We start from the raw sequence: 10,688 nt of genomic DNA on the forward strand, positions 1-10,688 counted from the left end.
ACTCGTTCGGGGGGATAAAGATCAAGAAAGGCGCCACTGCCACGTGGAATGCTTAAAACAACCCAGCAAACGGCAGATGGTTTTCTGTGTTGTCCCAGCCCAAATCTGATTAGCTGCAGGGGAGGAGGGAGGGGCTGGTCGTGCCCCAGCCCCAGGAAGGTGAATGATCCTGCCCCTCCTAATTGATTGGAGAAACACTTTAGCCATAGTGCAGCCGGGTGTGCTGGGACGGAGCTGGGCCTGAGGCCGTGTGGACGCCGATCCTTGTGGCCCAGGTCTCAACCGTTTGATTTCAAGGAAAATCTTCATTATCTCCTAGCAATATAGTGCCTATGGTAAACTGCTGAGTCCCCCCAGTAGGGGGCAGTGATCACCCTCATGCTGTTCATAACCGTACTATTGGCCTCCCCAATCCTAGCCTGCTACTGCTGCCGGTTCATGGAGTTACTCTTTTAGCTCCAGTGGGAGAGAGGTCTGTACTGGGCTGCTGAAGCTGGCGGGTTCAAATCCTGTTGGCATCCCAGCCATCAGGGGTCAATAGGAACCCACAATCTCTGTTGGCAGGCACAGAGCTCTCACAGATTTTATTTTTGCTGGCAGTAACCCCGTCCCCGCCACCAGGAAGGCTTGGCTGATGGGCAGGAAAGCATGGGGCGGAGTGCCACCCGCCTTCAGGGAAGTGGAGTGGTGGGGGCGCTCTATGAGAACTCTCCCCCCCCAGGGGTGGAGCTTATCATCCGGCCACACAAGGCGGCTGGGCACAGTTAATGTTTAACTCGCTGTTTTCATTGGAGGCTAAGAACGCACCAAGGGGAGCAGCTGGGCCAGACGCCTTCACAATACCCCGACTTTGCCGGGATGACAGCAGGAGGGTGAGGATCAGCCATGAACCTATGTACCCCGCAGCCTGTGGCCCCACAAGGGAAGGACAGGTAATGGCTCACGCCGTGTTCTGTTTGAAATCCCGGGGGCCCTCCCTTCTTGAGCGTAGGCGCAGTTAGCGGCCATGCTGGGAAGGCTGGAGCAGCCCAAGATACCCCCCGCTGGTGCAGATCCTACAAACCGGGCCTGCCCTGGCTCCCAACGGCATCACCCGGTCCGACTCTGCTGACCGCAGCGCCACGGCTGCTGATTTGCGCTGGAAGCAGAAGTGGGCCCCGGGCGTGTAATGTGGGGCCTGCCGTGGTGTGGCCAGGGTCGGTCCCACGGGCACAAGCCCTGCTCTCCGCTGGTACAGCACAACCACATCCGTGCAAGAATCCCCAGGGAGCCGAGCCCCCAGTCGGAGGGGGGGTGCGGCTCTCTGCTGGATTTTGTGTGCTCCAGGGTAAGGCAGGGTGGCAGCTCAGCTGTGGCTGGCTTTGCCTAGACAAACCGATGAGATCCCGGCTAGTTAGGGCCGAGTGGGAATTTTTCAATGAAATGGTTTTTTCTACTTGAAAATGCCAATTCATCAAGCCAGAGACGTCAGGTGGGAAGGCGTTGGTTCGGACGGCCCGTTCATCAGGAAGGCGTCTCAGGTCTGGGACAGCCAAGGGGCTGGGGCTCGCCTGGGATGACAGAGTAGGACGCTCAAGTCCTTGCTCCAAATCAGGCAGGATGGGGACTTGAAGCTGGCTCACCCGTGTGAGTGCCTGGGCCACTGGGCTATTCTGGAGGTGGAGGGAGGGTGTCTCATTCATTCTCATGTATGTGGCGGTGGATGAAATTTCCAAAGCTCTTGTGGTTTTTTTCGGATCTGGAAGAAAACCCAAGAATCTCTGTTTTCCAGCCAGCCCCTGTGTGAACGCCCCCAGGCCCTCTAGAGATAGAAAACAGGAGCTCCAAACTTCTTCTGGGCTCAGTCTCGCTGTGGCCCTCTGGATGAACAAAGTCTCCCTGGGCAGATGGACCAGTCCTTTGGCTCAAGAAGCAGGTGCTCACGCTGTTAGATCCCCCAAGTCAATCCCCAAACCCGGTCAAAGGCGTGTTCCCTCTGGATTTCACACGCACGCATTAACTTCAATTGAATGTGACTTTAGTGTCTTTTTCCATGGGGTGCTGATCGGCACCCCCGTGATGTGAGCCCTGCACTGCAAGTGGCATTAGTCAGGTGAGTGCAGAGGGTCGTATCCCTTTAACTCGTCCGTGAGCCAGCTGGTGGTGCTCACCGTGTTTTAGAAGGCAGCCAGGCTGGCAGTGTGATGTAATTAGTCCTTGCGTGTCGTGTCTCGTTAGTAAACGTGGTTCTGTGGACCCCACCTTGCCTGGGTGGCTGCTCTGGTGCAAAGGGGAAAGCCACATCCCCACCCCAGAAGCAGCAGAGGACGTCCCTGAGTAGAACCCAGGTTATAAGGCGGTGCTACTGAGCCAGGTGCCCAAGGGGAGTGAGAAATGAAAAAGACCAAGCAGCCTGGAGGAGGGGAGGGGACTCTCCTTAGACGTGGAGGCCTTTCTTTTGTTAGCTGCTGCTGTTATTTCTGAACCCAATGCGCTCGGCGGTGTCAGGTGAGCAGCAAAATGGCCAATGAAAGCCGCTTGTCATCGTGCCTGTTTGCATGGGAAGAAGGCCCTGGAGGAAGCTGGCTGTGCCAGCCCAGAGCCACTCTAATTGCTTTTCACGTCCAACAGAGATTGTGCGGCCCCTGAAGTTTGGGCGATGAGCTGAGAACAATCCCAAACAGCCAAGAAATTCTCTCTATATTCAACACTAAGGCCTGACAGGCTGCCCCATTATAGCCCAGCCTTGAGTGGTATTAATGGGGTGGGTGCCCAGGGGCCTGGAATGCACCAGAGCTGAAGGGGCTCGTAACCCTGCTGATTCCTACAGATGGGGAAGAATTGGAGTGTAAGCGTGGCGGTGACGTCACCATAAGCCAATGAAAAAAGAACTAGATAAGAGCCATTGATGGACCTCAAGGAAATCAGCCAGGCTGGGCAGGGATGGTGTCCCTAGCCTTTGTGTGCCAGAAGCTGGGAATGGGCCACAGGGGATGGATCACTTGATGATTCCCTGTTCTGTTCATTCCCTCTGGGGCACCTGGCATTGGCCACTGTTGGAAGACAGGGACTGGGCTAGATGGACCTTTGCTCTGACCCAGCCTGGCCATTCTTATGTTCTTTATGTTCAGATTGTTCCCTTGGTGCTGACCATTTATCAATCAGCAGCGACCGACGGGGAACGAGCCGCAGGCCCAAGGCAACGCTCTAGGAGAGGGATTCGTGGTCCGAGCGCAGGCGTTGCTGGGTTCTAAGCCCTGCTCTGGAACACCTGCAGTATCACTCCAAGGTGCACACCAAGACCATGGCCCCGTTGCGCTGTACGTACCCAGTATGAGACAGTCCCTGCCTTGAAGGGCTCAGTCTAACCAGACAAGAGGAGGCTAACGAAACACACAGATAGGCAGTGACTTACCCAAGGTCCATGGGCAGGCCTGGGACAAGAACACAGGTCTCCTGGCCACTAGACCACACTGCCCGTCATAGGGCCAGGAGGCCACTGCAGCTGAAGTCAATGGGAGCTGCAGGTGCTCGGGAATGGAGAGTGGGATGAGAGAGCAGGGTGCCAACTCTCACCAAGGGAATTTTATTTGCTGATGTAATGAATAAACGAATGGGCTTGTAGCAAAGAGCCTATGAACCTCAGCGTTAACCTGGCCCTGTTTCTTCCTTCCCGCTCCAACAGAGCCTGGCCAGATCGGAGAGAGGGGAGCTCCCCTCGGTCCCAGCGGTGCTGATGAGACTAGGGACTGAAATGCTATGACTCCTTGGACATGGCGAACTCCTCCTCCTCCAGGGAGAAGAGGCAGCCCATCGTGGTGTCAGACGGAGACCCGCTAAACTCCTCCCGGCAAATGTGGCCCTCGCCAGCCTGGATCAGGGCATCCGGCAGGTCCTACCCTGGCAAGAGCGACTTGTCTGACTCTTTCGATTCCTCCACCCGTGAGCCTCCCCTGCCCGCCCAGCCACCCGTCGGGGACGTCCCCCGCAGCTCAGAGAACCAAGAGGCCTCTCACTTGAAGCCCGTCAGGCGTTTTATCCCGCCGTCGTGGAAGAACTTTTTCCAAAGATGGAGGCGAGAGCCCGAGCCGTTCCTGCCGCTGGCCTACGCCGCTGCCCAGAGCTCCCCACCCGTAAGTCCGTTGTTAGATCGCCGCAGGCCAGCCCGCGATGGCAGCTCCAGCAGCGGTTTCCAGGAACCCTCGTGGTCCAGCCCCTCTGAGTGTAACCAGGAGACAGAGATGTCTCCCCCCAAGAGCCAGCAGGGCCAACCCGCCTTGCCGAGCTATGAGGAGAAGCTGGAGGCCTACAACCTCAAGTACTCCTACATGAAGTCCTGGCCAGGCCTGCTCAGGCTGATGGCCGGGCTGGAGCTGCTCTTTGGCGGCATGGTCTTTGCCTGCGTCTGCGCCTACATCCAGAAGGACTACCAGTGGCAAAACCTGTACGGCGGGAACCTGCTGTCGGACGGCCTCTTCGGGGGGGGCTACGGGTACAATTATTACGGCCCCATGACCCCCTTTGTGCTGGTGGTGGCCAGCCTGGCGTGGCTGGTGACAGTGATCCTCTTGGGGCTGGGGGTCACCATGTACTATAGGACCATCCTCCTAGACTCCCACTGGTGGCCCCTGACGGAGTTCGCCCTCAACATCATCATGTTCCTCCTCTACATGGGGGCGGCCATCGCCTACGTCAACGACGTGAACCGTGGCGGCCTGTGCTACTCCTTGTTCGCCAGCAACCCGCTCCTAGCTGCCTTCTGCCGGGTGGAAGGGGGCCAGGTGGCGGCGATCGCCTTCCTCTTCATCACCACCCTGCTCTACCTGGCCGGGGCGCTGGTGTGTCTGAAGATGTGGAGGCATGAGATGGCGAGGAAGCAGCGGGAGGCCTTTGAAGCGCTAGTGAGTCCTCCCCAGGGACGCCTGCCCCGGAGCAGGAGGAGGCCGCTTCCTAGCGCTTCTGCCCCCTTCCCTGCCCCCGGGGCCCAGCGCCTTCTCTTGGCTCTGGGAAGGATTCGCCCCAGGCAGGGGCAGAGGGGAGGCACTGGGTACCTCTGTTTCAGGGCTACAGGGGCCGGTGTGGCCCCTAGCTTAAGCCACGGGTGCCCTGTTTCACCACCCATGCTTCAAAGGCCCTTATGGGGCATTGCAGGGAGGCAGAATGCAGGCCCGCCTAAGCCACACCCCCTTCTACTTTTGACACGCCCCCTCCCTCCCTCCCTCCAGCCTGCCCACAGCTCCCCCCTCCCCCCAGGCCCGCCAGGGGGTTCCTTGTGCTGGGGAGCTCCCCCGGGGGGCTCGTGCCTGGCTAGCTGGTATAAAAGGGCGCCAGGGCTGTGAGTAACCTAGCCCTACGCCCCCAGCCCCATGCACGGTTGCATTGTGTGGGGTGAGGCTGTGGCAGAGAGTCCTACAAGGGTCGGGGCAAACCCCGAGCTGGAGACAGTGATGGTTATACTGAGGGCTGGGGGATTAACTCCTTAGGAACAGGAAATGGTTCCATGCGGGGGACCCACGAACCGGAGCCTTCCAAAGATGCACGAATCCTCCTTCTGGAGCATCCATCCATCTCCAGCCCCCGCTGCGTCAGAGACGGCCGTCACTCAGACTGGCGGCTGGCAGCTCGCTGGCTCTGTGCGGCAGGAGCCTCCCTCTCTCCGGGTATTTCTGCTCGGCCGTCGGGACGTGCGTGACTGCCACTCCTGCAGACGTAGCACACTGGAGTACATCAAAGCCAGCTCAGGTCCCTACCCAGGGTCCTGGTCATGCTGCCGCAGCTTCCCTGCTATTGTTACCCAGCTAACGCTGATCTCCGTATCTACAGGAGCTGCAATCACACCCCCTGCCTGCAGCGCAGACACCCCCTTTGTGCCCTCGCCCTTTGCATGGGGCTGAGGGGTTGGGGCTTGCCTAACCCTTCCTAGGCAGGGTCTCCCTCCAGTGGCTAGGCCATGCCTAGAGATGGGAGGCTGCTCTTGAGGAGGTGGGCTATGGGGTCTGGCGTGTTAACCCAGGCTCTAGGAGTTCACTCTTTGAGGCCCATGTGGGTTGCCGCTTTGCTGCTGAACCTCACTCCCCTCTGTCTCTTTAAGCACAACCCCGTCCTCCTGCAAGCCAGACCCAAGCGGATCGTCTTCCAGGATGAGGTGATGCCGTCCGGGAGCCTCCCCGGGAAGGTCACCAAACAGCTGGCGTTCTCCGAGAAGGGAGAGGAGTTGGGGGCCTTGAGTTGCTCCATCCCAACGGGGCACACCCCGAAGCCGCACATCGTCCCCGACTATGTTGTGTAAGTAACGACCCGCCCGCCCCATCCATGTCTCCGGCCGCGGGAGCAGGTGAAGGCTGGCTCAGGGCTATGCGCTGGTGAGTTTAGCACGGTCATTAGCAGGAGTGTGGGGGGGGGGGCTGAGACGGCAGCACTGGGTTTCTGCGTCACTCTCCATCCCGGCAACTGAGGCTCTGGCCTGGGACCCAGGTGACCTGGGTTCAATGCCTGCCTCTGTCACGGGCTCTCCGGGTGACCTTGAGCAAGTCACTGCCTCTAGATACAATGATAATACACATGATGTCTGAGCACCCACCTAGGTCTGCAGGTATCTTCCTTCCTAAGAAGTCCCTCATTTCCTCCTGCCCCACGGGTTAACATTTTCCCACCATTCGCGGATCCATCCCTTGCCAGCTCCACCCCCCACCTATCACAGAGTCTCTTGGGGCTGGGTAGGAAATACCCGGGGATCTGCTGCCCTGAGGAGAGAGAGAAGTACAAGGCCGTCTTCAACGACCAGTACGGCGAGTACAAGGAGCTCTACCACGAGGTCCATGCGGCGCTGCAGAAGTTCAAGGAGTTGGATGCCATGATGAGCCGGCTGCCGCGTCTCACGCCCAGCAGGAAGGTCAGTTGCTAACCAGAGGGGGCACGGCACGGGCAGGTCGGAGCCGGGGTTGGGTTGTGGGACTTCTCCACCGCTAGGGGTCCGCTTCCTATCCTGCCTGACTCAGCAGTGAGGAATGTTTGGTGGAATGAATTGACGGGTCTCAGTTGATTTTCTACTGGGACAGGAACAAGCCACAAAAAACCCACTGGAATTGGTCGGCCCCTTTCTCGCAGTGTTGGCAAAGAGGCCCAGGGCTGGAGACAGGTAGGGAACCCACCAGGAGCAGAAGCAGGTAGAACAATGTGGCCTAAGCCATAGACTGGTACCAGCGTGAGGCTAGACGCATCAGAGGGTCGACTGAGCCCCCAGGAACAAGAAAGGAGCCGCTGTCGCTCTTGTGACAAAGCTGTCCGGAAATTTTCCTTGGACTGGCGGGACTGAGCTTTGTGCTTCGGGTTCCGCTGGGGCTTCCTTGAGGAAGCCAGTTCAAGTCAAACCCTTGTGGCCCATGAACCGACACGGCTCCTGCTGGTTTCATTAATACTCGGAGCAGACGCCCAGGGCTGATTGAGGAAAGGGGAAGCTGGTCATCTGCTGGGATCCAAGCCAACTCCAGGCTTTGCAGTTCTGGTTATTTACCACCCGCTGTCTTCAGAGCTACCCTAAGACACAGAGGATTGTTCAGGGGCAGTTCCTGGTTTTCCGGGATCTGAGAGCCCAGCTGGCAGATCAAAAGAGCAGCAGCATTTCCCAGCCGGGCCCTTGTCACAGTTACCCTGCCAGACGCCCAGCTGAAGGGGGGTTAATTTCCCCCCTCTATTCCCAGGGTGTTGGTGGGGTCCCTGGCTGGCTGGTTAGCAGCTAATTCCTGGAGCTGGCCACAGCATTCCAGGGGCGCAGTCTCCTGTCGGAAAACGCTGATTCACCAGAATCGAAAGGTGCCAATTCCGAACAGAAAAATGTTTCCAAATTTTCTGGCCAAATTTCCGCTCCCGCCAGCTCTGCTGATGACCCAGGCTTGCTGGGGCTGCTCCCTGCTCCTGTCCGGCACAGCTCGGCCAGGCCCCCTCACCCACTGCTTTGTGCTCCGCAGGAACAGAGCCGGGTCTCCAACATCTGGAAGGAGTACAAGAAGAAAAAGAGGGTGAGTTAGGGGCATGGTGCTGGACTTGCACTGGACAAGCCAAGGGGCGGAGGCTAGTAGGCAGACCGACTCAGAGGGGACGCTGCACACCCTGGAGCTCGCCCCATCACAGGGTGCGATTGCAGTGTGCGGACATATCTGAGCTAGCTCGGGTCCCAGTGACGCCGTGGCAGCACAACCTCCCTGCCCCGATGGCCGAGCTAGCTGGATTCAAGCCAGCTTGGGTGTGTCCGCATGAGCTAGTCACATCCCAATAGCTGTACAGACCTGCCCTGAGGCTCTCCAGCCCGTGTCCCCATTTGAACGGTGCTTGGGGCATCTCTGGCTAAAGAATTCTCCCAAACGAGCAGGGCCCCTCTGGCCAACCGGGGGGTCTTGGGCATTCCCACGCGTGTGGCTGTGGAGCCCCTGTGGTACGGAAGAGCCAGACTGGGTTCAAATGACTCTACTGGGGATTCTCTATGGAGGCTGCTGGATGCAGATAGAACCTGTGATTCTCTTGGGGTCCCCAGACTGGCTGACGTGGTTTTGTGCCGTCTCTCAATCCTGGCCTGCCTGGGGCTGCTCACAACAGGGCTGCCACAACGGCTCTGGCCTTCCCAGCTGAGGGCTCAGGCCCCATACAAAGGAACGTCCCCAGGTGGAAGCGCTCCCTGCTTCTCCGCTTGGCTCAAGAGCTGTTCGGAGCCCGGTCGGTGCCAGCAGGGATGCAGCTCTCCGCAGGGTCGGGAGCGTGGAGCAAATCCCGGATCCTTTTGGAGACCTTGTTCCCCAGTTCGGTCTCTGGTCATTGTTTTGTGAATGCCCGCAGGCAGCGGATAGGGGGGTGAAGTCCAGATCCAGCAGTGGTGATGCTGACAAAGGACCCATTCCCCATCCCTGCAGGACCCCACCTTCCTGGAGAAACAGGAGCGCTGTGACTACCTGAAGAAGAAGCTCACGCACATCAAAGCGCAGATCCAGGAGTACGACCGGATGGCCAAGGAGGGCTCCATGTACTTCTGAGCCTGGCACTTGCGGGGTGGCACCATACCACCCCTGGGCTGGTCCCCAACACCCTAGCCGCCAGCCCTGATTTACTCTGGGGCTTGCTGATGTCTGGGAGATCTCAGCCTGAAAGAGAGCAGGATACAGGACACTGGGGGGCGCTCAGGGGGGCTCGAACAATTTTTATAGTGGGGATGCTGAGAGCCATTGAACCAAACTGTAAACCCTGTCTATAATGGAAACCATTCCCAGCCAGGGGGTGCGGCCGCACCCCTAGTTCCAGCACCTATGGGGGTGCTTGTGTCTTGTGGCCTCCTGTGCATCACACACATCCCAGCTGGGTCACATGTGGGTCAGGTACCATCCCTGCCCCGTGCTGCCCCCTCACCGGCTGGGGCTGGGAACCAGCAGTGCTGATGTGCACTCTCCAGGTGGGACCGAAGCTGGGGGTGGGAGGAGTGGGGCCTCAGGCGGGGTGGGGAGAGGCGCATCGCTCCTGCTCACGGGGATAGGTAACCAGGTGCACCGTGCATCTGCTCCAGCCAGCAGCAGCCAGACCCATCCTCCAGGTGGACCCTGGGGAGAAGCTGTGAAACTGGACAAAGCTTCTGGCTGAAGAGAGCTGTTGTGATGGGAGGATAAAACGCCCCCGGGCCTGGATCTGTGCTCACTTCATGCTGGTGTAAACTTGGGAGTCATGGCACTGAGGACAGTGGACTTGCACTGGTCTGAATCAGGTCATTGACTTCAGCGGGAGCAGGATTGGGACCCTGACTCCTGTAACGTGGTCCCTGGCTGGAGCCCTGGGAGCCAGGCCGGAGATTGCCTCTTACGTGCATGACTTCATCGCCACCCTCCCTTACTCTGTCTGCAAAGCAGCCATCGGAGGAGGGGGGCAGCATTCATCTGTGCAGCAAAAACTGAGCTTTGGGGGGTGCCTGTAACTGTCTCTAAGGAGCGACGGCTTCCCCAGTGAATAAAATACACCTGGTGGCCCGTGTGTGAAATCCCTGTAGCCAGCAGGATCTGCCCTGCCCTGTGCCAGAATTCCCCTGGAGAGGGTCCCCGAAGGGGGGGATGTGAGGGGAGGGATGCTAACACACGTGCTCTCCGCTAAAAGCACTGTGGGTCATAGCAGCATCACGTGGGAAATTAGCGGAGCTCTCTGCTCATTATGCCCTGAGACCCCCCACCCCCCCAGAGGATGTGACTCTGTTGCAGCTTCCCCACAGGGGGATTTACTACTTTAGTTCAAGCTCATGAAAGGCTCGTGCTCTTCCTGGGAAGGTCCCAGGTTCGGTTCCTGGGCCGTCCCCATGTGGTCATTAGGGAGCAGAGTGAGACGACGTGGGGTGTGTCTCCCCTGCACACTAAGCCCAGGCTCTGATTCAGGTTTGAGCCTCCCGGCTACACACATCAACCCGACTCAGGTCAGCAAACACTCAAGGCCCAGGTCCTTGGACCCTGCTGGGGGATGGATTGGAGCCTGAGTCCCGCTGTGACTGGGGTCCGAGCCCTGTCATGTTGCAGTGTGGATGCAGCTCAAGCCGTTAGCCCAGCTGTGCGACTCGGGTCCAGCAGTTGTAAACCCAGGTTTACAGTGCGGCGTGGACACTCAAGAATGGGCTTGGAAAAACCTGGGTTTACAATGCAGTGTAGACAGACCCATGATGAGCTACCCTGGTGCATCTGTGGATTGTTAGC

General features: G+C 58.7%; 1 protein-coding gene across 3 annotated transcripts; it reads left to right on the forward strand.

The window, feature by feature from the left end:
* The first annotated feature begins 794 nt into the window (after nucleotides 1–794).
* OCEL1 (occludin/ELL domain containing 1) lies at nucleotides 795–9,412 on the forward strand. 3 transcript variants are annotated; one of them, XM_074939313.1, is made up of 7 exons: nucleotides 795–932; nucleotides 3,111–3,299; nucleotides 3,665–4,880; nucleotides 6,071–6,264; nucleotides 6,700–6,871; nucleotides 7,947–7,997; nucleotides 8,883–9,412. In XM_074939313.1, the coding sequence occupies exons 3-7, from the start codon at nucleotides 3,753–3,755 to the stop codon at nucleotides 9,000–9,002; spliced, it is 1,665 nt and encodes a 554-aa protein (XP_074795414.1). In that variant the 5' UTR covers nucleotides 795–932; nucleotides 3,111–3,299; nucleotides 3,665–3,752; the 3' UTR covers nucleotides 9,003–9,412. The 3 variants fall into 3 exon arrangements, with proteins under 3 accessions (XP_074795414.1, XP_074795415.1, XP_074795416.1); XM_074939314.1 differs by having other exon boundaries at nucleotides 3,111–3,268; XM_074939315.1 differs by lacking the exon at nucleotides 3,111–3,299.
* Nucleotides 9,413–10,688: the final 1,276 nt, after the last annotated feature.

The sequence above is a fragment of the Natator depressus genome, chromosome 25 (genome assembly GCF_965152275.1).
Source record: "Natator depressus isolate rNatDep1 chromosome 25, rNatDep2.hap1, whole genome shotgun sequence".
Lineage (NCBI taxonomy): Eukaryota > Metazoa > Chordata > Testudines > Cheloniidae > Natator > Natator depressus.

Bases quoted from the DNA above. Each gene is read 5' to 3' on its own strand.
- OCEL1 (XM_074939313.1), top strand. From the start codon at position 3,753: ATGGCGAACTCCTCCTCCTCCAGGGAGAAGAGGCAGCCCATCGTGGTG. The intron at 6,872-7,946 runs GTCAGTTGCTAA...TGTGCTCCGCAG, and splicing joins GTCTCACGCCCAGCAGGAAG to GAACAGAGCCGGGTCTCCAA. The intron at 7,998-8,882 runs GTGAGTTAGGGG...CCATCCCTGCAG, and splicing joins AGTACAAGAAGAAAAAGAGG to GACCCCACCTTCCTGGAGAA.